At 58.7% G+C, this 27,880-nt stretch overlaps 2 protein-coding genes and 1 long non-coding RNA gene across 42 annotated transcripts in view; 2 read left to right on the top strand and 1 right to left on the bottom strand.

Moving 5' to 3' along the window:
• The first annotated feature begins 1,209 nt into the window (after nucleotides 1–1,209).
• Nucleotides 1,210–12,813, top strand: LOC144578521 (uncharacterized). Its single transcript, XR_013524461.1, has 3 exons — nucleotides 1,210–1,364; nucleotides 2,180–2,417; nucleotides 11,327–12,813. It is a non-coding gene; the product is annotated as an uncharacterized LOC144578521 (long non-coding RNA).
• Nucleotides 12,814–17,233: 4,420 nt separating this feature from the next.
• Nucleotides 17,234–23,157, bottom strand: LOC118146447 (uncharacterized). Of its 5 annotated transcripts, none has more exons than XR_008475766.2 (3): nucleotides 22,704–23,157; nucleotides 19,895–19,993; nucleotides 17,234–17,855 (listed from the first exon to the last, which is right to left on the bottom strand). XR_008475766.2 is itself a non-coding variant. In XM_078346833.1 (2 exons), exons 1-2 carry the CDS (start codon nucleotides 23,111–23,113, stop codon nucleotides 19,990–19,992), a joined length of 414 nt encoding a protein of 137 aa, XP_078202959.1. In that variant the 5' UTR covers nucleotides 23,114–23,157; the 3' UTR covers nucleotides 17,234–19,989. The 5 variants fall into 5 exon arrangements, 2 of the variants coding, with proteins under 2 accessions (XP_078202959.1, XP_078202958.1); XR_013525237.1 differs by lacking the exon at nucleotides 22,704–23,157 and adding an exon at nucleotides 21,844–22,256; XR_013525236.1 differs by lacking the exon at nucleotides 22,704–23,157 and adding an exon at nucleotides 21,844–22,256 and having other exon boundaries at nucleotides 17,234–19,993.
• A 334-nt stretch (nucleotides 23,158–23,491) lies between these two features.
• CFAP46 (cilia and flagella associated protein 46) overlaps nucleotides 23,492–27,880 on the top strand; it is a 132,149-nt gene continuing 127,760 nt past the window's right edge. For 35 of the 36 annotated variants that reach the window (XR_013525227.1, XR_013525229.1, XR_013525230.1 and 32 more), the window contains exons 1-5: nucleotides 23,492–23,616; nucleotides 23,947–24,212; nucleotides 24,418–24,549; nucleotides 25,004–25,068; nucleotides 27,521–27,685. Coding sequence is in view for 24 of the 36 variants with exons in the window: in XM_078346826.1 (XP_078202952.1) it covers nucleotides 23,568–23,616; nucleotides 23,947–24,212; nucleotides 24,418–24,549; nucleotides 25,004–25,068; nucleotides 27,521–27,685 (677 nt within the window). In the remaining 12 variants the exon portion in view is untranslated. The remainder of the gene's footprint in view (nucleotides 23,617–23,946; nucleotides 24,213–24,417; nucleotides 24,550–25,003; nucleotides 25,069–27,520; nucleotides 27,686–27,880) is intronic. The other variant, XM_054243521.2, reaches the window with a different exon arrangement.

The raw sequence follows: 27,880 nt of genomic DNA, 5'->3' as shown, positions 1-27,880 counted from the left end.
GCCCGGGCGTTGCCATGGCAACGGTGAAACCGACAGGCGCTCTGGGGCGCGCCTTAGGGAAAGCTGCTTCCGGGCCTGTTTTAGCTAGTCCTCAATCTGGTCCGGAGGCCAAGGTCTGCCTCTGGAGTCCACCTAAAACCTCCCTAGAACGGTGGCGTCCCAGTCCCTCTCTCAGGAGGCGTCCATCGTGCAGAGTGGCTCTGTCCTCCCAGCCAGGCTGGCAGCTCCCAGCCCTTGCCCCATCGCGGGTCGCGGGGGCTGCACAGACTGTGCGGGGACTGAGACCTCCCCACGCGGGGGAGGAGGAGCTGGACCTGCCTGCCGGGCACACGCATGTGGAGAGGCCGCCTGCTGCGCACTCACGCAGCAAGTGTCACACGCATTCAAACTCATGCTCACACACCTGGGGAGCAGGCATGTGGCTAGGGTGAAGGGTGGGGTCCCGGGAGCAGGCATGTGGTGGGGGTGAGGGGTGGGGGGTTCCGGGAGCAGGCATGTGGCTAGGGTGAGGGGTGGGGGTCCTGGGGAGCAGGCGTGTGGTGGGGGTGAGGGGTGGGGGGTTCCAGGAGCAGGCGTGTGGTGGGGGTGAGGGGTGGGGGTCCTGGGGAGCAGGCATGTGGCTAGGGTGAAGGGTGGGGTCCCGGGAGCAGGCGTGTGGTGGGGGTGAGGGGTGGGGGTCCTGGGGAGCAGGCGTGTGGTGGGGGTGAGGGGCGGGGTCCTGGGGAGCAGGCGTGTTGTGGGGGTGAGGGGTGGGGGTCCTGGGGAGCAGGCATGTGGTGGGAGTGAGGGGTGGGGGTCCTGGGGAGCAGGCATGTGGTGGGGGTGAGGGGTGGGGTCCTGGGGAGCAGGCATGTGGTGGGGGTGAGGGGTGGGGTCCTGGGGAGCAGGTGTGTGGTGGGGGTGAGGGGTGGGGGTCCTGGGGAGCAGGTGTGTGGTGGGGGTGAGGGGTGGGGTCCTGGGGAGCAGGCGTGTGGTGGGGGTGAGGGGTGGGGGTCCTGGGGAGCAGGTGTGTGGCGCGGGTCACACTGAGCAGATCCTGACGGCTCTGCTCTCCTTAGCTTCAGCCCTGACTGCTGTTCACATTTCTGGAAATAAATCACAGCCGACCCGGTCAAACCTGCTTCCGAATTTTCCACATTTGCTGACGTCGTTAGCTGGTGACATTTTTAAAGCTTAAAAATAAAAGCCCCGGATCCAAGTCAGGCGCCAGCATTTGCTGCTTCCCCATTTCTGAGCGGATCTGAGCCTGGGGTTCCGGCTGGGTCTGCTGTTACCTCAGAGATAGAAACGTCCCCCAGCCTCACCTCCCCCGCCGTTCGCCGTGGGGCCTGCTTCAACTTGTGCAGAAGCTGCGCCATCTCCGGGTGAGGGGCCGTGGGCATCCCTGTGGGGTGTGGCTCCGGACCAGGGGTCTCTGTCACTCTCGAGGTCAGCGTGATGGGAAGAGCTGTCACCTGACCAGGGACGCCCCTGGGAACAGCACCAGCTGGTGGCTCTGACACACACGGTGGCCAGGGAGGGCTGAGGTGGGGCGCATTCTTGCTGAATCACGTGGGGGGATCGGCACCTGAGGACGAGGTCTCGCTGTCTGTGACCGGGCAGTGACCCTCTGCCGAGCGTGGGGACAGCTGTGTCCAGGGGCTGCAGCAGCCACACACCCACACCACCTCCCCCGAGTCCCTCACACAGCCTGTCCATGACCCCATTCACGGCACCCTCGTCTGGGGTGGGCTGATCGTCCCCTTGAATCTGACCTGGACACTGGGGCTGAGGCCACCGTATTGCCAAGCCAGGTCGGCTCCAGGCAGCACCCATTCTCAGGGTCTTTACCAACACTGGTCCTGGCCTCAGGCCTGAGACAAGGGCGCAAGCGGGAGTTGACTGGGGAGGGGCCTTGGGGCACTGTAGGGGTGGGGGTGGCAAGAGAGGGGAACTGAAGGGGCGGGGACGGCAGGAGGGGGCCACTGGAGGGGCAGGGGCAGCAGCCTGAGTCTCCCCTGGCACAGGAGGGGTGGAGGTCGCCGCTTTCCAGACCCTGATTGATATCCCAGCTGGGGAGGGAGACCAGCATCCCAGAGTGGTGAGCAGGGGCCGTGCTTCGGGCTCATGGGGCAGATGAGACATGGGGAGTCCCCGTCCAGCCACGTCCCCTCCAGCATCCACCTGTCTGTCTCTGCAGGATGCCAGGATGTTCCTCAGGCTGGATTGTGCGGGGAGGAGCAAGGGAGATGAGGGCATCGCTGTGGCCCTGGGCAGCCTTGGGGAGTCTCCACTGGAGTTGGTGAGGCCGGTGCTCCAGGAGTGGACACATCACCTCCCGCCTCCCCCTGCAGAGCTGTGATGCAACTCTTGACCCCAAAATGTGGTGCAGATGCTGCCATGTGCCTCAAAAGCCAGCTCCCACCCAGGAGATTCAGGTCAGATGGACCCCCAAGGCCCTCACCATTCCCGGAGCTGGTGGCCATGCAGAGGACGCCCCACAGGCAGGTGGGACCCGGGAGCTGGCCCACAGGCTCCAGGGACCCGTGACTGAGATGCTGAGCTCGTCATGTGGTGGCGTGAATATGTCAGGGAAGCAAAGCGCAAAGGGCGTGAGGGGAAGAGGAGCCCACAGAGGCCGGGGGTCCAGGGCCAGGCGGGGGATGGCGAGCACACGAGGCCTGCGGGAGGGAGGATGCTGGAATCCAGCAGTCCCTGGGAAATCAACCCCAGCAGCTATTCAAAAGGAAGAGGGCCTGAGCCCCACCGGTGCCTGGAGAGCTGGCGTGGAGCTGTGCTCCGGGCAAGCTCAGAGCAGCTGGCTCTGCAGGGGCTTTGGCCTCAGCTGCTTCCTGCGGCTCCCCAGTCTCACTGCTTTTTTCTGGAGGGTGCAAAGTGACCCCCAAAAGTGCTCCCTAAAGGTGACCCTGGGCTGGGGAACAGGAGCTCCTGGGTCCTCCCACTCGCCTTCCGAAGGGCCCTGCCCAGCCTGGTGGCTGCAGGTGTCCTGTGGCTGCAGGGGGAGGGCCCAGTGGCTCCGCAGAGCCTGTCACCTGCCTGTGTGAAGCGGGCGAGGTCACCGCGACGTCCCGATTTAGCTTCTAACTTCGTGGGTAGAGTTGTGACATTTTCCCTCAAATCATCGCATGCTGCCACAGCTGACTGATCTTGCATTTAAACAGCCGCCCACTGTGTCCTGGCGCTCGGGGGAGGATAGGACCTGCCTGTTCATACCCGGACTGTGAGCACACGGGCGTGCACGGAGAGGCCTTCAGAGCAGGACGCCTAAAATAGCACCGCCGTGCCCTGCGGGCGCAGACCTGCCTGACTCTTCTTGAGTACCAGGAAGGGCAGTTGCCCCAACACCCTGTCGCACAGGAGGCTGGAAGCCCTGGGGTGAGCCACACAGGCAGCCTCCGTGTTCTGAGCACCGAGATGTCCTAAGAGCCCGCCGAGTGCCACGGCCCCCCTGCCCCACACACCAGGGCCTGTGGGGCGTCCCCAGCAGAACTCTCCCCAGCCTCTCACCTGTCCAGATGGGCTTAGGACCCCTGGCCTCAGCCCCCAGGCACAGGCAGGACCCTCAGCATGGGTGGGGTCTGTGACTTGTGGATGGAGAGACCCAGCCTCCGTGGTTGGGTGTGGGGTCTGCGTTTATCCAGGAAGGAGCAGACAAGATGGGAGCTGAACCCACTGGACCTGCCAACAGCCCGCAGTGACCCTGGGGTCCTGAGCTCAGGATGCAGGAGTCCACCTGCCCCTCACGCAGTATGTGAAGCTCTGTCCTGTTTGTGGGAGCATGAGGCAGACTGACCTCCCAGGACGGCAGAGAGGGAGCAGCTGTGAAGTGGTGGGGCAGGGGGCAAGGGCCCTGGGTGTCCTCCTGGCAGCCCCGGTGCCTTCGGGAGCAGGATCCCCGGGGACTCGAGGCAGGACGTGGCAGAGGGGCTTTCACAGGCCTGTTGGTGGACACAGGGCGGCCTGGCTCCTTTTCTGTGTTTTCACTCTCGTGGATGTCACTTAACCACAGGCCAATTCCTCACGGTGCTCAGTGGGACGGGAGACTGTGTTAGCGCATCAGGGGCAGGGCCGGGCCCACCTTGAGGGGCTGACGGGGATCTGACCGGCCCAGGGACTGTGAGCCCAGCACTCAGCTGCACTGAGGGGCAGGGGCTCAGATTAGCAGCCCAGCGCTCAGCCCCCACAGCCCTTCCCAGCCAGGCCTGATCACCCAGACCAAGACGCAGGCCACCACCAGCAAGGCCGGGAAGGACAGGAACCGCCTCCAGAGCCAGGCAGGCAAAGCAGGAGCAGCATGCCCACCGTGAGTCACCCCAGGCCAAGGCACCCCGGCCTCCACACTGCCTCCTGGTCCTGTAGCTGCCGGGCCGGCTTTGTGCTAAGGGCTGGGTCCCTCAAGAGGCCCCGTGTGTACCAGGTTGGGGGCCTGGCACTGGCCCAGCAGGCACTGCCCTGCAAAGCCCGGTGTGGGTGGGGGGTATGGAGGTCCCTCCAGCCACACTCCACCCCAGGACCGGTCAGGCCCACTGCAGGCCTCCCTCTAATCTTGTGACCCCAGTGGCTCTGGTCCCAGTGGGATGGGGTCACCACTGGTATGCAGGCTCCATCCCTCCTCTCCCTCCAAGGTCCAAGGGCTGGAGGCCTCTGGAATCCTGTTTGTTCCACAAACATCCCTTGAGCCCCTCCTGGTTGGGGGGTGAGCAGGTCCCAGGGGCAGGAAAACATCGGGAACCTGGCGGCCCGTCCTGCAGTCTTGCAGCAAAGGGACAGCAGAGCAAAGTCAGGAGGAGCATGTCCTCAGCGCAGCCTTCTCAGTGAGGCTCATGGGCAGGGAGGCTGGACCCCTTGGAGGAGGTCAGCAGAGCAAAGTCAGGAGGAGCATGTCCTCAGCGCAGCCTTCTCAGTGAGGCTCGTGGGCAGGGAGGCTGGACCCCTTGGAGGAGGTCAGCAGAGCAAAGTCAGGAGGAGCATGTCCTCAGCGCAGCCTTCTCAGTGAGGCTCATGGGCAGGGAGGCTGGACCCCTTGGAGGAGGTCAGCAGAGCAAAGTCAGGAGGAGCATGTCCTCAGCGCAGCCTTCTCAGTGAGGCTCGTGGGCAGGGAGGCTGGACCCCTTGGAGGAGGTCAGCAGAGCAAAGTCAGGAGGAGCATGTCCTCAGCGCAGCCTTCTCAGTGAGGCTCGTGGGCAGGGAGGCTGGACCCCTTGGAGGAGGTCAGCAGAGCAAAGTCAGGAGGAGCATGTCCTCAGCGCAGCCTTCTCAGTGAGGCTCGTGGGCAGGGAGGCTGGACCCCTTGGAGGAGGTCAGCAGAGCAAAGTCAGGAGGAGCATGTCCTCAGCGCAGCCTTCTCAGTGAGGCTCGTGGGCAGGGAGGCTGGACCCCTTGCAGGAGGTCAGCAGAGCAAAGTCAGGAGGAGCATGTCCTCAGCGCAGCCTTCTCAGTGAGGCTCATGGGCAGGGAGGCTGGACCCCTTGGAGGAGGTCAGCAGAGCAAAGTCAGGAGGAGGATGTCCTCAGCGCAGCCTTCTCAGTGAGGCTCGTGGGCAGGGAGGCTGGACCCCTTGGAGGAGGTCAGCAGAGCAAAGTCAGGAGGAGCATGTCCTCAGCGCAGCCTTCTCAGTGAGGCTCGTGGGCAGGGAGGCTGGACCCCTTGCAGGAGGTCAGCAGAGCAAAGTCAGGAGGAGCATGTCCTCAGCGCAGCCTTCTCAGTGAGGCTCATGGGCAGGGAGGCTGGACCCCTTGGAGGAGGTCAGCAGAGCAAAGTCAGGAGGAGGATGTCCTCAGCGCAGCCTTCTCAGTGAGGCTCGTGGGCAGGGAGGCTGGACCCCTTGGAGGAGGTCAGCAGAGCAAAGTCAGGACGAGCATGTCCTCAGCGCAGCCTTCTCAGTGAGGCTTGTGGGCAGGGAGGCTGGACCCCTTGGAGGAGGTCAGCAGAGCAAAGTCAGGAGGAGCATGTCCTCAGCGCAGCCTTCTCAGTGAGGCTTGTGGGCAGGGAAGCTGGACCCCTTGGAGGAGGTCAGCAGAGCAAAGTCAGGAGGAGCATGTCCTCAGCGCAGCCTTCTCAGTGAGGCTTGTGGGCAGGGAGGCTGGACCCCTTGGAGGAGGTCAGCAGAGCAAAGTCAGGAGGAGGATGTCCTCAGTGCAGCCTTCTCAGTGAGGCTCGTGGGCAGGGAGGCTGGACCCCTTGGAGGAGGTCAGCAGAGCAAAGCCAGGAGGAGGATGTCCTCAGTGCAGCCTTCTCAGTGAGGCTTGTGGGCAGGGAAGCTGGACCCCTTGGAGGAGGTCAGCAGAGCAAAGTCAGGAGTAGCATGTCCTCAGTGCAGCCTTCTCAGTGAGGCTTGTGGGCAGGGAGGCTGGACCCCTTGGAGGAGGTCAGCAGAGCAAAGTCAGGAGGAGCATGTCCTCAGCGCAGGCCTCTCAGTGAGCCCCAGGCCACAGGCAGGAGGGGAGGTGGGACCCCTCGGAGGTGAGCCAGGCCCGGGGAATCTGGGCTGAGCAGGCCCACCAGGAGAAGGAGCTGCTGCCAGCAGCACCCAAAGGGGAGGGGAGGGCCAGGCAGGAGCCCCCGCAGGGGAGGGACCCCGCATCAGTAAAAAGAAATAGAGCTGAGCTGGGAAATGGTGGGAAAGACCTTGCACAGACTCGACCCAGGATGGTGCAGCAGGGAAGAGGGGCTCAGCCCTGAGCGCAGTGGGATAGGTGAGTGACTGAGTGAGGGACATTCCTGGGTGACTGAGTGAGGGTCAGTGTTGGGTGAGCTGAGTGAGGGACATTCCTGGGTGACTGAGTGAGGGTCAGTGCTGGGTGAGCTGAGTGAGGGACATTCCTGGGTGACTAAGTGAGGGTCAGTGCTGGGTGAGCTGAGTGAGGGTCAGTGCTGGGTGAGCTGAGTGAGGGTCAGTGCTGGGTGACTGAGTGAGGGACATTCCTGGGTGACTGAGTGAGGGACATTCCTGGGTGACTGAGTGAGGGACATTCCTGGGTGACTGAGTGAGGGTCAGTGCTGGGTGAGCTGAGTGAGGGTCAGTGCTGGGTGAGCTGAGTGGGGGACAGGCAGGTGAGCAGCCAGGAGCCAGTGGAAGGCCCAGCGGATGGAAACCACCCCCTCTGCAGGAGCCCTGTCAGGCCAGTGTGGGGAGAAGGGAATTTGATGAGACATCCAGTGGGGGATTCCCAGGAAACTGACTCTACCTGATTCTTGATAAAACTGGGCTGCACAGCAGAGGACAGGGCCCGAGGCTGAGGCCTGATCTGAAGGAGGCCCCGGAGGCTCCTGGGGGGAGATCAATAAGGGGGTCGATAAGGGGATTGGCCGCTTATCTGCAGGAAACGCCGCCCGCCGCCGAGGTTTCTTCAGCAACACGTTTGCCTTTTTACTTGTTTCTGGAGAGGTTTAGCCGTTTAGGGTTTTTATGCAGCGTGTGGCCGCTGTGTAGACAGAGCTGATTTATCAAGCCAGGGGCCTGGCAATAGGGAAAGAGGAATTCACACAGAGCCGCTGTGCGGAGATGGGAGCTTATTATTACTGGAATCAATTCCCTGAAAACTCGGGAACCAGAGTCTTTAAGGGGAGTTCGGGGGGCCTCGGGCCAGTGAGTCGGGCGGGGGGCGGACTGGTTGGCTCAGGGTCGAAGTCACAGGAAGTCGAAGCTGCTCTCTTCTGTGGAATGAGTTCCTGGGTGGGGGCCGCAGAACTGGTTGGCAGTTTCAGGCTGGGGCACCCCGTTGTCAGAAATAAAAAACCAGAAGAGGCATCTCAACAGGCCGACCGAGGCTCATGGCACTGACGCCATGTTCAGGAGTCGGTGGGGAAGCTGCAATCTCATGGCCTCCAGCATCGTGGCTGGCAAGGTTTAGAACCCCAGCCCTGTCATCTTTACTTGGTGGCTGGTGGCCTTTCATTCGTTCTATAAGAATAATTTAGCTTTTGGGAAGGGCTGCTATTTAAACTATAAATTCCTCCCCAAGGCCAGTTCAGCCTACGCCCCGGAATGGATAAGACCGGTTTGGGGTGAGAAGAGGAAGTCGGTTAGGTCTGGTGCCCTTGGTCACGATTTCGGGCCTGGTGCCCTCAGGGCGGTCGTGCCCTTGGTCACGATTTCAGGCCTGGTGCCCTCAGGGCGGTCGTGCCCTTGGTCACGATTTCAGGCCTGGTGCCCTCAGGGCCGTCGTCCTTGGTCACGATTTCAGGCCTGGTGCCCTCAGGGCCGTCGTCCTTGGTCACAATTTCAGGCCTGGTGCCCTCAGGGCGGTCGTGCCCTTGGTCACGATTTCAGGCCTGGTGCCCTCAGGGCCGTCGTCCTTGGTCACGATTTCAGGCCTGGTGCCCTCAGGGCCGTCGTCCTTGGTCACGATTTCAGGCCTGGTGCCCTCAGGGCCGTCGTCCTTGGTCACGATTTCAGGCCTGGTGCCCTCAGGGCCGTCGTCCTTGGTCACGATTTCAGGCCTGGTGCCCTCAGGGCGGTCGTGCCCTTGGTCACGATTTCAGGCCTGGTGCCCTCAGGGCCATCGTCCTTGGTCACAATTTCAGGCCTGGTGCCCTCAGGGCCGTCGTCCTTGGTCACGATTTCAGGCCTGGTGCCCTCAGGGCCGTTGCCCTTGGTCACGATTTCAGGCCTGGTGCCCTCAGGGCCGTTGCCCTTGGTCACGATTTCAGGCCTGGTGACCTCAGGGCGGTCGTGCCCTTGGTCACGATTTCAGGCCTGGTGCCCTCAGGGCCGTCGTCCTTGGTCACGATTTCAGGCCTGGTGCCCTCAGAGCGGTCGTGCTCTTGGTCATGATTTCAGGCCTGGTGCCCTCAGGGCGGTCGTCCTTGGTCACGATTTCAGGCCTGGTGCCCTCAGGGCCGTTGCCCTTGGTCATGATTTCAGGCCTGGTGCCCTCAGGGCGGTCGTCCTTGGTCACGATTTCAGGCCTGGTGCCCTCAGGGCCGTTGCCCTTGGTCACGATTTCAGGCCTGGTGCCCTCAGGGCGGTCGTGCCCTTGGTCACGATTTCAGGTCTGGTGCCCTCAGGGCCGTCGTCCTTGGTCACGATTTCAGGCCTGGTGCCCTCAGGGCCGTCGTCCTTGGTCACGATTTCAGGCCTGGTGCCCTCAGGGCCATCGTCCTTGGTCACGATTTCAGGCCTGGTGCCCTCAGGGCGGTCGTGCCCTTGGTCACGATTTCAGGCCTGGTGCCCTCAGGGCCGTCGTCCTTGGTCACGATTTCAGGCCTGGTGCCCTCAGGGCGGTCGTCCTTGGTTACGATTTCAGGCCTGGTGCCCTCAGGGCGGTCGTGCCCTTGGTCACGATTTCAGGCCTGGTGCTCTCAGGGCGGTCGTGCCCTTGGTCACGATTTCAGGCCTGGTGCCCTCAGGGCCGTCGTCCTTGGTCACGATTTCAGGCCTGGTGCCCTCAGGGCGGTCGTCCTTGGTCACGATTTCAGGCCTGGTGCCCTCAGGGCGGTCGTGCCCTTGGTCACGATTTCAGGCCTGGTGCCCTCAGGGCCGTCATCCTTGGTCACGATTTCAGGCCTGGTGCCCTCAGGGCCGTCGTCCTTGGTCACGATTTCAGGCCTGGTGCCCTCAGGGCGGTCGTGCCCTTGGTCACGATTTCAGGCCTGGTGCCCTCAGGGCCGTCGTCCTTGGTCACGATTTCAGGCCTGGTGCCCTCAGGGCCGTCGTGCCCTTGGTTGCAATTTCAGGGCAATTCAGTGGTGTCTGTGCATCTCTCATCGTCTCCAGGTTTCGAGTCACAGTCATTCCTCGAGCAGGATGTTTACAGTGCTGCTGTGTTCTTCTGGAATGCTTTGGATTTATTTTTAAATTTAACTTGATTATTCCAGACACATTTGGTGTGAGCGTGAGGTGAGGCCCAAGCTGGCTTGTCCCTGTACTCTGAGCCCCACTGTCACGTGCTGCGGGACCCCCTGCCGTGATCTGGGTGGCTCCACTGGCAGGTTCACAGCTCTGGAACTGGGCTGATAAAATGTCTGTTACTGGATAGGACTAGTCCACACTTGCTTTTGCTGCAGAATTTATTTTTTGAGAGCGAGTCTTGCTCTGTCACCAGGCTGGAGTGCAGTGGCATGATCTCGGCTCACTGCAACCTCTGCCTCCTGGGTTCAAGCAATTTCATGCCTCAGCCTCCCAAGGAGCTGGGACTATAGGTGCATGCCACCTGGTTAATTTTTGTGTTTTTAGTAGAGATGGGATTTCGCCATGTTGGCCAGGGTGGTCTTGATCTTGTGACCTCGTGATCTGCCCACGTTGGCCTCCCACAGTGCTGGGATTACAGGCATGAGCCACAGTGCCTGGCCTGCAGAATTCTTTTGAACCCATGCATATTTGTTTTTCAAAATAAAACTGAGAATGAACTTGCCCAGTTCTTCACACGTGTACACACACACACGGACACACACGCATGTGTGCACACGCATGGCCACACATGCATACACACAGAGATGCACACATGTGCATGTACAGACACACACATACAGAGCCACACAGAGACAAGCACACATGTGTACACACATGGACACATACATGTGTACGTGCAGACAGGCACACATGTGTATGCACAGACACATACATGTACACATGTGTGTGTACGTGCACACACAGAGAGACATGTGTACACATGCACAGACACACACGCGTGTACATAGACACACATGTATAAACACAGACATGCACACGTGTACACACACGGACACACACACATATATACATTGGCATTGGTACGGAATCACACTAAATGCACCGATTCGCTTAGGAATACTTAGTATCTTTGTAATACTGAGTCTTTCCACCCAAGAATGTGGCAGTCCTTCTACTTTTTCCCAGTCTTCCCTTCCAGTCGTCAGTAACATTCATGGCTTTCTGTAGGAATGTCTTGTAGTTCCCAGGCTTTGTGCCTGTGCTGCTATGGTTATTGTCAATGGGCTATTTTCTCATTTTTCTTCTAACTGGCCATTGCTTTCTTGGAAGTCTGTGGCTTGTCACCCCGTGTGATGCACGTGGCCTCAGGGCACCCTCTGGTCACAGATCGAGTCCTGGGTGTTCAGTGAGCGACCTGACCACCCTGACATGGCAGCGCCTGCACCTCCACTTTTCTCATATTTGTGCCTCTGAGTTCTGTCTTTGATCGAAAATTTCGTCAAGGTCACATAAAATATCCTTGCCTCGTTTTCGACGGTGAAAATGACTGTAATCGTTCTCATTAAGTGGGATGTGGCACGTGCCCGTGCATTCCTAATTTACTTAGCGTTTTCACATAAGAGCGGATGCTGGATTTTGTGAAGTGCATTTTAGACGTCTATGGAAGTGATCACACGTTTTCTTTTACCACAGGAGGACTTAGAGACATGCGTGTCTGAGTGTTAAATCGTCAGCTCCCTGGGAGACCCCATCTGGCCCCGATGGGGCGTTCTTTCTGAGACGCTGTGGATTCTGCTAAGATCCTATTTAAGATTTCTACACTGACATTCGCAGGCAAGATTGGCTCATAGCTTTCATTTTTGTGCTGCCCTCATCAAAATCGAATGTCAACATTATTCTGCCTTTGAAGATTAATGCTGAAGCTTCCTTCTCTCCTGTGCTCTGGAGTCTTCTACGAAGCCACAGAGCTGCCGTCTCCATCGAGATGCTGCCCGTTTTCCCTGTGAAATTGTCTGGCCTGATTTTCTGGGCGGGGGTGGGTAGTTCTTAGGAGTTTTCTCTCTTTCTTCTGTGGTCATTGGTCCATTGAGAGATTTTCTGTCTTTTGTGGGGAGCTTTCATACTTACGTTTTCCCAGAAAAGGTAAAATCCGTAACAGCAAAGTGCTGCCCGGGGATTCTTCACTTTAAACGTGTGATGTCTCCTTTTCTACGTGTTATTTTACGATTTGTACTTTCTCGGTTTTTCTTAATTAGGGACAGTCTGATCGAGGCTGGATGTATTATTGGTGCTTTGGTGCGTCTGTTTTCTAACTACCTTCTGTTTTTATCCTGTTAGTGCCCTCCTTGCAGTGTGTCTTAGAGCAGTGCCACTCTCCGTAAAACATGTGTTGGATGGTGAGTTAGACGCCTGGGTTATAATTTATAATCCAAGGACTTCTCTGAGCCCTGCCTCTGACACTGATAAGCAACAACTTTCCTTCTTGTTATTTTTGAGATACTCTGTTTAATTTATTTAAGTTTTGGTTTATTCTTGAACCTAAGAGTTGTTCAAGACACAGGCGTTTCATTCCGTGAGTAGGGCTGTTAGCTTCCAGCTGTGTTTTAAATGTCTACTTGTGTTGTCTTATTGTAAATCAAAAGTAAAATTCTAAGCCCCCCACATCTGAACGGACCCCTCCTCTCAGCTAAGGGCTTTCCAAGGTTAACCTGAACACCTAGTTGAGGCCACTGTGGGAGCGGGACAGGCCTCCTTCTCCCTCCTCCCGTTTGGAATTACTGATAGAACAGACTCTAACTCTGATAAGAAACATTTACAATCTCTTCTCTCTGAAGCCGGCTACCTGGGGGCCCCATCTGCTGATAAAACCTTACTCTCCGCACCCCTCGTCTTGACCCAGACAGTCCTTTCTGTTGATAATAACTCTTTCAACCGATTACCGATCAGAAAATCTCTGAATCTACCTATGACCTGGAAGCCCCTTTCCCCTTCTCATTGACCCACCTCTCCAGACCGAACCAGTGCACACGTCACCTGTACTGACTGGTGCTGGCACCTCCCTGAAATCTACAAAGCCAGGCTGTGCCCCAACCACTTACCGGGCATCCCCTCAGGGTCCCCTGGGGCTGTGTCACAGGCCGTGGCCATTCACATTTGGGTCAGAATAAACCTCTTCAACTGTTTTACAGAGTTTGACTCTTTTTGTCAACAGTGTTAGCGGTGAGCAGCCAGAGAGATGAGTGGAGGGAAGAGGAGACGCGTTCTCACGTACAGCCCGCCTCCTCCACTCAGCAGCACCCAGCGCCTGCTCTGACCAGTGTCCCACGGCCTGGGGTTTGGGGTGGAACCCACCACGCCTGCTGCTTCACTATGTTCTCAGAGCTCTTTAAAAAGAAAAAAAAAATGACCACCATGAAACTGTTAAAGCACTGGGTAATTAAAGCAAGAAAAAAAAATCAGAGAAAAAGTCAATGCACAAAATTAGGGCTGGAAAGTGTGACTGACCAGACAGACAGAGCGAGGTAAAGCGCCCAGTCCCAGGTGCTCAGATCATGTTGTGCAGAACTCTGTGCCAATGATGTGAAAGCCAGGAGGCAATGCAGCTTTTCAGGACAATCCAGAGGGGCAGGATGGACGTGGGGACGGCCCGGAGGCTGCATGAACCGGGAAGGCGCTGGGTGGGACCTCCACTCAAGAGAGGTCTGCGGTTCTCACTTCCAGCAGGGCCCCCACAGCCATCTGGGAAGAGGACACATCCTTCCTTCCTCCACGGGCCTCCCGGGTTTTCCGGCTCTCAGGGCCTGCACGTCAGAGGGCAGGCTCCTCCTGCCCCGCCGCACCCTGCAGTGCCTGCACCTGCACCCCTTCCTGCAGGCCGCCCTCTCTCTCTTCACACCTCAGCTGGGAGGGAGGAGAAAGAACAGGGAGTGTGACCCCTATGTGTGGGATTTCAGGATACTGGCAATTGTCTATTCTAAGTAAAATATCCAGCCCCTCTGAGTGGTGTCTAACTTCCACACTTAGAGACTTTTTCCTCTGACTGAAGCAAAACCACGCTGCCACTCACTTCTCAGGGGTGCCAGCCCCGGGAAGGGGCATTCCTGGAAGGCTCTGCACATCGGGTTGCAGCCCCCCCAAGAGTGGAGAAGAGTGTGGTTTGGAGTCCTCATGCTGCACGGTCATGGCCACTGAGCCCGGAGGAGCTGCCTTCATCCCATCTGAATTCCGTGGCCCGGGCAGAAGAGCACTTGCCACGCTGAACAAATGCTCCAGCAAAGCCTGGTGCTCTGGGTCACAGGACGTTCTACAACAGGCAACACTGGTCTGCTGCGGCTGAGGTCAGAGCAGAGGTGCCCCAGGGCAGGGCGGGGCCGACTGGTAGGGGCACAGGGGCCTCTGTGGGGTGACAGGGTGGTGTCCATCCTGAGGGTGTGGGTGATCACCTGTGCACACTTTCAAAACTCAGGGAAATGCAATGCTTACCACCCGTGCGTTTTGCTGCATGTAAATTATACCAGAATAAAGGAAGCAGTAAAGGGGGAAGGAAAAGGCAGGTTTGCGATCTTCATCGCCGAGGCTGGCTTCCTGGAAACAAGCACAGGCTGAGCCAGATGGGCACGTGGGGTGGCAAAGGTCACGACCCTCGGAGAAGCCCCATCAAACCCCCTTGCCCCAAAGGACATGGAACTGGCACCTGCTGAGAGCGACAGAGCCAGAGGGTGCGTAGGCAGAGCCAGGCAGGCGTATCAGAGGCCTACAGGGTGTCACCAGTAACACAGTTCTAACCAACAGGCATCGAACGCCTTTCAAGTGCCCACAGAACGATCGCACAAATGGACTGCTCATATCTGCGCCCAGAGCAAACCTCCAATTCCAAAGCACACACAGCGACCGGGCAGTACGCCTGACTGCGGGTTAAAATTGTTCTCTGTCTTCTTAGGTTCTCTACTGGGGCCCGCAAATTAAACAAAAGATGGCTTAGAGAAAGACAAAGTTGATTCATGTAGGGCTGAGGGCCCCACAGGGTCGTGGGGTGAGCCTTATGCTGCGCTGACGCGCAGGGTCCGAGAAATAAAGAGACAGGACACAGAAGTACAAGGAAAACGCAGCTGGGCTCGGGGGCCCCGAATGTCCAGAAGCCTGAGTATTTATTGTGTATAGGTTACGGGGCAGGGCAGTGAGTGAAATCATCTTTAAGGGTAGTGATAGGGTCGTGAGCAATAAAACATGGGGTCCACCCCCATTAGGCCACCGAGGCCAGGAGGTGGGCCGTGCACAGTGAAGAGGACGCTTTAAGTCACACAGCAGTGACAGAGCTGTCAGGGTTACCGCCACCTTCTGGCAGCTTCCAATGGGTTCCGTGGGAAGATGCTTTTCGAGCAGCACAGTAGCAAGAGCTGAGAGAGTTCACAGTCACCAAGGTGGATTGCCGGTCTGAGGGCGGCCTTCCACAAGAACTGGAGCAGGGTCCTACAACTCCTTTACCAGGAGGAGTGGCTCTCGCCCCAAGCCTGCCATACAGCGGGTATCTCTACGATACTGAACGCTGCCGCCTGGGCTGTGGGTTCTTGTCCTGGCATAACTGTTCTTCCCTTAAATCATGCTCTGCACTGTGTCCGCTCTAGGCATTCCTCCAATTATGAACTAAGATATGATTATAGGTATATATGTAGGGAAATATTCTGTAGGCACTCATACTATCAGCTATTATATGATTATAAGTAGAGGATTGTATAAAGGGATTCTTCAAGCCCTAATTCTATAAACTAATATATGATTATGTAAAGGATTATATAAAAGGAAACAGCTGAGTGGTAACACTGTAAACTGAGATATGCCTCAGGCCCTAACTGTGCCAGGGTTCTGCTTAGCTCTTATTCCTTGGTGCCTATTTGGGGGTTACCCACAATTCACATGCATACTCAGGAAGAATGACTCAAAGAAGCAGCTAGAATAAGGGGCTGAGAAACCATCTTAAGGGGAAGGAGGCAGGACCCCGAGGGCCAGCACGTGGGGGAAGTGAGCGAGGAAGACACAGGAAGCTGGCGGAGGGCAGGGTCCGCTTGGGGAAGGTCTGTGTGTGCGATTTCTCACCCCTGCGCTGACGTCCCATCTCCAGTGCCTGGAGTTGCTTGGTCTCCTGGTACTAGAAGCCTCCTTTCAAGGGGCTGTGATGGCTGAGTCCTTCTGAAAGGTTCTGCTTTTAGGCAGATAAGGCTTCTGTGGAAAGCCTCCTCCTGCACTGTGGATTCCCAAATGCTGTTGACTCGAAATGATCCTTACACCACAAAGTGTGATCTGGATCCCTTCACAGACCTGCACATATACACACAGATGCATGTGCCTCCACGTATGTACACACGCACAAACACATGCACACCCAAATAAACACACACGCATGTACTTACACATACGCACACATGCACAAACACACATGCACATCCCAATAAACACACACATGCATGTGCTCACACGTATGTACACATGCACAAACACACACACCCAAATAAACACACACACATGTGCTTACACATGTCCACACGCACACACACCCAAATACACACATGCATGTGCTCACACGTATGTACACATGCACAAACACACCCAAATAAACACACACGCATGTGCTCACACGTATGTACACGTGCACATGCAATTAAACACACACATGCATGTGCTTACACACATGTACCTATGCACAAACACATGTGCTTACACATATGTACACATGCACAAACACATACACATACCCGAATACATACATGCACGTGCTGACACGTGCATACACATGCACAAACACACATGAACATCCAAATAAACACACATAGGCATGTGCTTGCACATATGTCCACATGCACAAACACCCACATGCACCCAAATAAACACACACATATGTGCATGCGCATGTGTCTACACATATGTACACATGTGTCTACACATATGTACACATACACAGAGACCTGCACATATACAACACATGCATGTGCTTACACGTATGTACACAAGCACAAACGCATATGCACACCCAAATAAACACACACGTGTGCTTACATGCACACACATGCACACATACACTTGTGCACATATACACATGCACACATGGACATGCACATGTACAAAGTGCACATATACACAGTCATCCATAGCCACACAAATGCACAGAGAAACGTGCTTACACATGGGTGCACAAGTTCACACATACACATATACACACGTTCCCATGTACACATATACATCCACCTCCACATGAACACTCATGCATTCCTATGCTTACACACACATGGGCAAGCACACATGCACGTACATCCACCTGAATACACATATAGTGCATTGCTTACACACATGTTCACATACACAACCACACAACACACACATGCATGTACGTACACACATACACACATGCACACATAAACATTCACATGAATACACCATACACATGCTTATACATATGCACACACATATACATGCTAACACAGTCACATACACACATGTGCAATACAGTCATACATGCAGCAAGTATATACCCAAAGAAACGTACACACACACACACACACACACACACGCGCGCGCGCTCCGAATGAGAAAGAAAAGTCCAGCTTACAAGTTCTAGCAAACCTTTTAGGAACATGTAATTACATGCTGTGAACCAGTTCAGGAGCACAGACGGGAAGATCAATTCCACATTCTTCCTTTCTTTGAAAAGAAATCACAGAATCACCTTCCTTATCAACATCAAGGCACAGATTCTGTACCAACAGACGCACAGTGAACGAAGGGAGTGAGGGAGCCCCTGGCAGCTGGAGGAGACACACAGTCTCACGGAGCCAGTTCTCTTTAAACCAACCTGAGCCAGAGAAAATGCCAGCAGTGTGCTTCGGCTTTGTGTTTCCTGTTTGTTTCGTAAACTAGACCAGATGTTTCAGCATTTACATAAAAATAAACATGCAAATACAGTCTTACAAAACGTTGAACAGCGAGGCCTCCGAGAAGACAGTGCCACCACAACGTCAAAGTGCACCCCGAGCGACAGCAGCCTCACGGTGGTGTGGGGCCCGCCGGACCCGGAGTTCAGAACGAGGCTCTGCTCTAATGACACAGCGAGGCTTCAAAACTGTCTCCAGGTGAATGGATGGTCAGCTCATGGTGCTAAACAGGGTACGATGTAACTGCCATTTCTGTGAGCCGGAAAGGAATACACATGTACACATCACCTGTGCAGTGTCTGCGGAACGGAGAGGGAAGGCAGGTAGAAGCATTAATTAAGAGCTGCAGATTCATCAGATAAAAACGTGTGACCCCAAGTTGGGTGCTGGGATGCAGCAATGCTGGGAGTGATGGGAATGCTGGGGTGCTGGGGTGTTGGGATGTTGGGGTGGTGGGATGCTGGGGTGCTGGGAGTGATGGGGATGCTGGGATCCTGGGATGCTGGGGGTGGTGGGGGTGCTGGGATGCTGGGGTGCTGGGATGCTGGGGTGGTGGGGATGCTGGGATGCTGGGGTGGTGGGGATCCTAGGATGCTGGGGGTGGTGGAATGCTGGAATGCTGGGATGCTGGGATCCTGGGATGCTGAGGGTGGTGGGGATGCTGGGGTGCTCTGGTGCTGGGATGCTGAGATACTGGGGTGCTGGGGGTCATGGGATGCTGGGATGTTGGGGTGCTTGGATGCTGGGGTTCTGTGGTGCTGGCATGCTGGGTGCTGAGATGCTGGGATGCAGGAATGCTGGGGTGTTGAGAGGCTAGGATGGTGAGTGTTGGGGATTATGGTGATGGTGGAGATGCTGAGATGCTAGGGTGCTGGGATGCTAGGGATGGTGGGAATGCTGGGGTGCTGAAATGCTGGGTTGCTGTGGATCCTGGGGTGCTGGATGCAGTGCTGTTGGGGATGACGGTGGGTGTTCTCCCTGTCTTTCTAGGACATGTGCACACTGCCCTCGGGTATCACCCTGGAAACTGTGAGAACTCAGCTGCTGGGTTGCTGATATGCTCCACACTCAGGGGCTGTCCCTTTGGGAAAGGTGTCTGTGGAGGTGGGCAGCCCCTCTTCGAATCCTCCTTGGGGGTGAAGCTGCTTTCCCTGAAAACATCAGGCTCCCTCCCAGCTGCTGGACCCCACGGGGTGGTCTTGGTCACCTGGGGCAGCGCTGCCTCTTTTGTACTCTGCTGACCCCAGAGCTGGGCCCTGCACAAGTGGTCGGTGATGTCAGTGGATTTGAGATCTGTTCCCCTGTGCCTCCCCAGGGGAGGTCCACACGTGCACACACATGCACACTCACACACACAGGGTCACACAGGACCATGCTCACTAGCCACACGCTACACACAGGCACTCTTGTATATACACGGCACATGCTGACACTGACAGCCACAGAATCGGTTCACACCCACCCCCTCCTGCTGACACTCTCACACACGTGCACTCACCACGCCCTCCCCTAGTGGGCTCTGGGGTTCCACCGACTGTGGCTGGGTGGCCACCCTGTGGCCTTCACTGCTGTGTGGCCCAACATACTGAGGTGGCCTGGGGCCTCTCCCAACCTGGGGATCAGCTCTTCATGGTTCCCTGGGCCCACATTCTCCTGCAGGCCCGGGCTCAGTGGGCCCTCACACGTGGGGGCTCCAGCCCAGCCCCCTTTCCCAGACTCCACGTTTGGATTCTCGAGCCGTGAGGAACGTAGCCGTGCTGGCACCGGCAGGCCCAAAGTTGAAGCCAAAGCTGGCACTGCCGGGCCAGATGCCAGCTGGGCAGAGGGAAGACCCACAGGCCCCTGGGGCAGCGGTGCAGGTCAGCTGCCAGCACTCTTGTCATAACGGGCAGCTGAAACTGCCCCAGTACCCCGCCTTTCTGGAGGGGTCACCAAGCCAGGGCCGGGCTCCACCTGGCCATCTGTGAGGTGTGCAGCTTTGTGAGCTGGGGTTGACCCTTGGGTGGTTTAAACAGCTGTGGTGGGAGGATGTGCGAATGCTCCCAACCAGGGACTTCCTTCCAGTTTTTCCCTGGAGCGTCTGCTTCCAGTGCCCACTACCAGGGACCCTCGGTGCCTCCCCACCTTCACCCGCCCTCACTTCTCCAGCTTCTCTAGGGGAGGCAGCACCTCACTCTTCTGAGTGGAGCTGGGGAGAGCCGGGACCCCACACCTCACCACGTCCCTCCTGCCCCCCACTTCTGCTTGCCTGTCCCCAGGAGCTGGGATTCCAGGTCAATTTCATCTAAGTTCTCTTTCAAGTGCATCCACCCCAGTGGGGTTTAGTTACTGGCCCCACCTGCACTGGAAGAAGCTGTGTCTTTAACTTCTGTTCTGCTCATTTAAATATATCCCGAGATGTTTTAAAGAACAATTCAGTCATCTTCCGGGCCTTCACCTGGTGAAATTACAAATGTTCAGGATTCTCACCAACTTCTGGTTAGGCCAGTGGCATGGGTGGAATCGTGTCCCCCTGAAACTCTTATGCCGGAGTCCTTGTAGCACAACCTCAGAATGGGGCCTTATTTGCAGACAGGATCTTCAGAGGTGACCATTTAAAATGAGGTCCCAGGGTGGGCCCTAAACCCCACAGCTGGTGTCCATATAAATCAGGCACATTTGAACATGAAGACACAGACAAGACGGCCACACCCGGCCATGCAGGGCAGGGGAAGACCGCCACATCCGGCCACGAGGGGCAGGAAAAGAAGACCACACCCGGCCATGTAGGGCAGAGGAAGACGGCCATACCCAGCCATGAGGGGCAGGAAAAGATGACCACACCCGGCCATGCGGGGCAGGGGAAGACCGCCACATCCGGCCACGAGGGGCAGGAAAAGAAGACCACACCCGGCCATGCGGGGCAGGGGAAGATGGCCACACCTGGCCACGAGGGGCAGGAAAAGATGACCACACCCGGCCATGTGGGGCAAGGGAAGACGGCCATACCCAGCCATGAGGGGCAGGAAAAGATGACCACACCCGGCCATGAGGGGCAGGGGAAGACGGCCACACCCAGCCACGAGGGGCAGGAAAAGAGGACCACACCCGGCCATGCAGGGCGGCCTCAGAGGAAGCAGCTCCGGCCCCTCGATCTCAGCCTTCACGCCTCCTTTCCCGCTGTTTAAGCTGCCCGTGGGAGCGCCCCATTATCACAACGCAAGCAGGTCTCTGGGGTCCAGCCTGGGAACCCGGAAACAGACACCATCTCTACCCGGCAAGATAGGGCGGCGAAATGAGAAATCAATCGATCTGGTCTCTGCTCCCGAGACCGGGCTCAGGGCTCCAAAAACCCTCCGAATTTCCAGGGTGACGGCAACACCATCTTTTGTTCAAATGAGGTGAGGCTTGGTGGCTCCTGCAGGGGGGCTGGTCACCGCATAGACCAGCCAGGATGAGCACCAGCAGCTCTCGGCCCTGTCCCGCCCTCCTGCAGGGGGGCTGGTCACCGCATAGACCAGCCAGGATGAGCACCAGCAGCTCTCGGCCCTGCCCCCGCCCTCCTGCAGGATCACCCACCAGCATCCATCGCGCCCATAGAGTGCCTGAAGGGATCGGGAGCAGTTCTGGGTTGCCAAACACATCCACGTGCCAGGAGGGATCCCCACTCCATGGGGACAGAAACTCCCACACTGCAGACCCTTTCGGACCCCGTCCTGTGCCCCTGTCCGCCTGGCTGCCCATCTGTGGCGTTTCTCCTCTCCTTTTCCTGAGTTCTGTGATAATTTCGTGTTGCACTCCTGGTGTTTAAGGCTAATGTATAACTAGAAAACTGAGTTTCAATATTTACTGCCCTTGGACTTGGAAACTCTCTTACTACATTATGTTTGGGAGGTGTTTCCTCTGCGGGAATGAATATTTTATCAAGGCTGTACACACGCGTGGGGTCTCTTTACCAACAGAGGCCCATTTGAGAACTGACTTTGGGAAGGAATATGGCCATTTAGCAGGGATCGAGGGTGCCAGCTCCAAGAGCAGCGGGACTCCAGGAGCCTGAGAAACGGGTGGCGCTCAGGTTTCAGCAGGGTGTCAAGGCAGCCGATTTGAGCCAAGGTAGGTGTGGGTGCCTGTCACGCGGTTATCACATTTTACAGTCTATCTGCGTATGTGCATAAGGCATGCTTCCGATTTAAAAAATGCATCTAAGAAAACGTGGAATGCTCGTCAGCCACCCACCCCCTCCCACCTGGGGCACAGGAACAGGGCACCCCCATAGCAGACTCCCCCCGGGACTGCACTCCCACCCACCCTGAGAGAAAGCCGCGCAGCTTTAACACGACACGTTTCTGTTCTTTCTCACAGGAGGCGGATTGGGACACAGCAGCTGCCCCAGGTGGGGGACCCCAGCTCCTGCCTCGAGCCTGGGGCGGTTCCACCACCCGGCGCAGATTGGCTGCTTACGCCCCGTTTTTTGGCGGCCGCGTTTCCACCATCTGAAAAGAGGAAGCACCACAGAGGGGGGCCGCCCTCCCTTGGAGAACACCCAAGGGGAAGGCGCGGGGCCGGGAGCAGCCCCCACACCCCGAGGGCCCCGCGGGACCCAACGGCCCTCCCGGAAACCGCTCCGAGGCCCCCTGGGCCGGCTCCCCCGCCACGCGGCCTCAGCTCGGCCACGTCCTTCCGCCCTCCCTGCACCTCCGGGCCCGGCCCCAGAGGACGACCCCTCCCCTCCCCCCGTGCCCCACCCCGTCCTCGCCCTTCCCGCCCTGACCCCCTGGGCCTGCAGTGCGAGGCCGCCGCCACCTCCCGGCCCTTCCTGCCGGACGCACTGAGCCCGAGAAGCCGGGCCCTGGACCCCGGGCCTCCAGGCCAAGGTCAGCCGCTCCTCCGCGCTTGGCTCGCGAAGGAGACCACCGGGACCTGCTGCCCCCGCCCCCGGGACCCACCCCCCGGCTCCCCTTCCCCTCGCACGCTGTGCCCCTCAGCAGGTCCTGTGCCCTGGGCCCCCAGCCTGCCCTGACTCCCGGCATTCGACGCCTCCAGGCATCTGAGTTCGCCCCGCACCCCCCCTCCCCACCCAGCGCCCTGGGCTTGGATCTCAAACTCCTGTGGGCTCCGCACTCCTGACACAACCTGGTCTCTGGGGGCCTCTCCCGGGCGGACCTTACCCAGATGGGCTTCTCCCTGGGGGTCCTCTCCCCGGGGGTCCTGTCCAGGGTGTCCTCTCCCTGGGGGTCATCTCCCAGGGGGTCGCCCCCGGGTGGGCCTCACCCAGATGGGCTTCTCCCTGGGGGTCCTCCTCCCCCAGATGGGCTTTCCCTAGAGCTCCCGAGCGTGCCTGTCGCCGGGTGAGTCCCGGGCCCTCCCCACCCCCGGATGAGCCAAGTCCTCCATTGGCCAAGTCTCCAACTCCGGTCGTAGCCGCCGCCCGGACAACGCGCGCTTCCCGCTCCCTGGGGGGCCGCTGCCCTGCGTCTGCTCCCCCCGCCTTGACCCCGCCGCTGCCAGGTCTCAGCTCGCCCCCAACCCCGGCGGCTCCTCCACGTCCGCAGGCCCGCGTTTCCCCTTCCAGGCGCATGGCGGGGGCAAATCACCACTCGTGAAAGGGATGACGGAATGAATGAATGAATGAATGAGCGGACGAGCGCAGGCGCGGGGGACGCAGGAAGACGTTCCCCGGTAGGCGGAGGGTGAGCCCGAGGCCGGCACCAGAACCCGGCACACCCGGGCCCGGAGCGGGGAGAGGACGGCCCGCGCGCACCCCTCGGCGCCCCCGCCCCTCGCCCCGGCCTCCGCGGGAGTCGCCGGCCCCGTGTCCTCGCTCCCGGGACGCTGGCGGGGGCCGCAGGGCGTGCGCGTGGGCCGTTCGCCTTCCGACAAGTGTGGCCCCGCCGCCGACCCGTAGGCCGCCGTCCGCGTCCTTTTCGGTCGCCAGGCAACCGCGGCCGGTCCGCGCGGGCGGAACCCAACCGGCCCTGGGCAGCGGGACGCACCGCGGAGCGGGGAGGGCGGACGAGCCGGGCGCCGGCGCCATGGACCTGGTCATCACGCAGGAGCTGGCCCGCGCCGAGAGCCTGCAAGGTGGGCAAGGCGGCCCTGCCCCGCCACGACCCCGCCCCGCCCGGGGAGGCCCCGCCCCACCACGACCCCCGCCACGACCCCGTCCCGCCCGGGGAGGCCCCGCCCCCACCCCCGCCCCGCCCTGGGAGGCCCCGCCCCACCCCCCCGCCCCGCTCGGGAAGGCCCCGCCCCGCCCGGGAAGGCCCCGCCCCCATCCCCCGCCCCGCCCGGGGAGGCTCCGCCCCACCCCCCCGCCCCGCTCGGGAAGGCCCCGCCCCGCTCCCGCCCCGCCCCCGCCCCGCCCGGGGAGGCGACCCCTGAGGGCCACGGCGGAGCCTCCCCTGTCCCCAGGGTCTGGCCGAGCGCACGTAAAGGGAGGCGCCCTTCTAGGGAGGCGTCCAGACCGCTGCTCCCTGGCGGCCAGGATCGCGGCCCCGGCCCACTCTCCCCGGCCCGGTGACCAGACCCCCCTCAGCCCCCCGTCTGTGACAGATGCTGCGTCCTTGAAGAAGGCCTACGAGTTGATCAAATCTGCTAACTTGGGGAAATCGGAGTTCGACCCCTCAGAGAGCTTCAGCCCGGACCTGTTCGTTCTGTGTGCGGAGCAGGCCCTCAAGGTAACAGTTGCCGGGATGCTGCAGGCAGAGGGAGGGCCTCTGGGTGGCAGTGGATGCGGAGGGGCCTGGCAGGAAAGGGGGCTGGAAGCAGGCTGGACCTCTGCTTGAGGCCTGTTCTGAAAGCCGCCCCATGGTGTTTCTGGGAAGGGAGGCCACCCGCTCTGAGGCCGGCGGTCTGCGATCTTCCATGGGTGTTCTCTTGCAGATGGGACAGCCAGAGGTGAGCGAGGACTGCATCCAGATGTACTTCAAGGTGAAGGCGCCCGTCACCCAGTTTCTGGGCCGAGCGCACCTGTGCAGGGCTCAGCTGTGTGCCCCGAAGTCAGCAGAAAACCTGGTGAGAGTCTCCTGTGCCCTCCTCCCATTTCCACCCCCGCTCCAGAACAGCAGGCTAGACCAGGCTTGAAATCATTCCTAGCATACAAGTGTGAAGGAATTCATTTCCAGAGTGGCATGAAACTTGCGCCGTCTCCTGTTCATGCTTTTTGCTCAAGTGTTGGCATCTGATACGTCCTGCGGGACCACTGGACCTTTGCCTCATAGCGTCATGGTCTCTGTGGCATCTGTGCCCGAAGCTGCCCCTAGTGGGCAGAGAAGAGCTGGGGTGGGGCAGGCGTGCCCGAGCACAGGCACTGCAGTTTCTGATGCCCACTCGAGCTGTCTACCACGCCGTCACCTGTGGATACACGGGGAGCACCAGGCCACCCATGAACCCGCCGTGGCATCCGCAGAAGGGGCGATGAGCAGTGGTCAGTGTTTCGGTCTAATTGTGCTTCTTTACGTTGCTTTAGGAGGAATTTGAAAATTGCGTGACTCAGTACATGAAGGCTATAAACTTTGCCAGAGGAGAACCGAGGTAGGCAGAGTTGGACTGGCCTTTTCCACTTGACTGAGTGAAAGACTTCCGAGCCAGAACTTGCCACGTGGGTCTAGTTACATGGACTGTGGGTTTTCCCCTAGTTTGTGGTTTGTGATTTTCATGCACGTGTGACTACTCACTTGTCAGCATGTGGACTAGGCCATGTTCCTGCATAATTCCCTGAGTCACAGCCTCGTCTGCACTGGGCGGTTTAATGGTTTTAGATGGCTGTGAAGAGTCTGTTTTCTGCTGGGCATGGTGGCATGCAGCTATAATGCCAGCTACTGGGGAGGCTGAGGCAGAAGAATCACTTGAACTTGGGAGGCGGAGGTTGCGGTGAGCCCAGGTCGCACCACTGCGCTGCAGCCTGTGTGACGAGCAAAACTCCGGCCGGGCGCGGTGGCTCAAGCCTGTAATCCCAGCACTTTGGGAGGCCGAGGCGCGTGGATCACGAGGTCAAGAGATCGAGACCATCCTGGTCAACATGGTGAAACCCCGTCTCTACTAAAAATACAAAAAATTAGCTGGGCACGGTGGTGCGTGCCTGTAATTCCAGCTACTCGGGAGGCTGAGGCAGGAGAATCGCCTGAACCCGGGAGGTGGAGGTTGTGGTGAGCTGAGAACGCGCCATTGCACTCCAGCCTGGGTAACAAGAGCGAAACTCCGTCTCAAAAAAAGCAAAAAGCAAAAAAAAAAAAAAGTCTGTTTTCTCCAGGCTCTGCCCCGACCCCCTTGCGTCCCCAGGGTGCCCAGCCCCTTCCCGTTCTTTCCCTGCGGCGCGGCGAACCTCTGCTGCCCTCTGGCGGACGACCTGGCCAAGGCCCGCTGTCCCTGTAGAGGCGACTCCAACACAGGCTTCTTTCTGTTCAGTGCTCTCGGCACAAAACCAAGTATCATGCTTGAAACTGTCCAGCTGGCACAAAACCCGTATTAATGCCACATGTTTGAATAGGACACCATGTTTGGAGGAGACTTAAATGGAAGCTGTGGGTCCCTCGTCCATTCTGCCCATGTAGGCCTGCTTGCCCGCTGGTGGCCTCTCTGGCCCTACCCAGTTGCACGTGCTGGGGATGCAGGCCCAGCCCCACAGATCCTCCCTGCATGGGGACAGGGGACGGGGAGGCCCTGCCTCAAGCCAGAGGTTCTAAGGACAAGGGTGTCTGCGGGGGAGCCACACGGGAGTGGTGAGTGCCGTGGGAGGGAGGCTGTCTGCTCCTGACCGCGGACAGGCCAGGGGGTGACAGAGCTTTGCCAGAGGTCAGGACCACCTTTGGGAAGAGGCCAGGTTCTGTGGAGAGAGAGGGAAGCACTGGCTTGTCCAGGGCCATGACAGTGGGACCGGAGACCCTGAGCCGGACCGTGGGCATGTGGGGGCCCCACTGGGAATTTGGGGAGAGCCACTTAGAGGGAGGAGATGGGTTCTTTTCTGAAGAGACGTGGCACCCCAGGAGACGCAGCAGCTGATGGTGTCCCGGGATGATCCCTCTGCCTCACACAGTGGTGGCCGTCTGGTTGGGACACCTCACACCCCCACTCCTCTCCTGAAAACCTGGAAACAAGATGAGTCCTGTCCCACAGTCACGCGGTGGCTCTAGTAAACTCAGAGGGGTGGGCTTGCCACGGCCACCCTGGTGTCCACCTCCCTCCTCGGCAGTGAGCAGTGCTGGTGCCCATGCCGGCGGGCCCAGGACCCTCAGATACCCAGGCCCTATGGGGCAGAGCCGGCCCTGCTGTGGAGTGGCCCTAGAGTGAGAAGGGCAGATGGGCCCGGGATTCTCTTACTTCAGTCCCTCCAAGGGCTCCCTACTGCCCAGGGAGAGGCCTAGACCCCTGAGAGGGGCCTCTGCTCCCTCCTCCACCCCACCCTCCTCCACTTCACATTCCATGCTGGGGAATAGAAACTTCATTCCCTGGAGGGTCCTTCCTTCTCTTCCATTTGCCTGACCTCCTTTTCCTCCACTACTCTCTTGGCTGCCTCCTAATGTCTTTTAGGTCACAACAGGCATGTAACCTCCTCCAGGAAGCCTTCCTTGATTTCCTCTGTCCTTGCCCATTCTTGTCTGTTCTTTGAGAGCCACAGGAGGCCTTGCTCAGTGGTGTGTTTTCATGGGAGATGGGGGTGGGGGGTGTTTAGTTTGTGGAATGATTGACTGAAGGGGGGCCTTGGTCTGGACTAGGGAGCCTGTGGCCGGGTCATCACCACTGGGACTGCCCGGGAGCCATAGCACGCTGGGCCCAGGGCTGCCCAAGCCTGTCCCAAGGAAGGGCTCTGCGTCCTGGTGCTCCTGCAGGCTGGGCTAAAGCTCCTCACATGGGGCTGCTGCCGTCGCTGGGACAGGACCCGAGGCCCCCTCCTGGGAGGGGCTCTGGGGACACAGCAGCCCCTTGGTTTTGCAGCTCGGGCCGGCTGGGCTCTGACTGCCTCTCCACGTCCTCTGTTGCCTCACAGGTATCACTTTTTGGTGTATAATGCATCAGTCCTCTACTGGCAGATGGTGAGGCCGTTCCTCAAGCCTGGATACCGCCACTGTCTGATCCCCAGCCTTTCCCAAATCGTCAACGTGCTCAGTCAGACTGAGGAGGAAGACAAGGAGTGGCGTGCCGAGCTGATGCTGTGAGTGGGGCTCGCCGTGGCCTCTGTGGCCTCTCAGTGGGCTGCCCGGCCGGCTCTGAGGCCACTGACCCATCTCCCTGGGGGACGGGATTCCACGTCGCTGGGGTGCACGTGTGCGTTCTCTCCCACAGTCACATGTTCTGTGTGTCTTGTCTGAAGATCCTTTCCAAAATCTATAGATGACATTTGCCATGC

This window comes from Callithrix jacchus, chromosome 12 (genome assembly GCF_049354715.1).
Source record: "Callithrix jacchus isolate 240 chromosome 12, calJac240_pri, whole genome shotgun sequence".
Classification (NCBI taxonomy): domain Eukaryota; kingdom Metazoa; phylum Chordata; class Mammalia; order Primates; family Cebidae; genus Callithrix; species Callithrix jacchus.
Note: the sequence above shows the minus strand (reverse complement) of the source record. Positions and strands in the feature narration are given on the sequence as shown.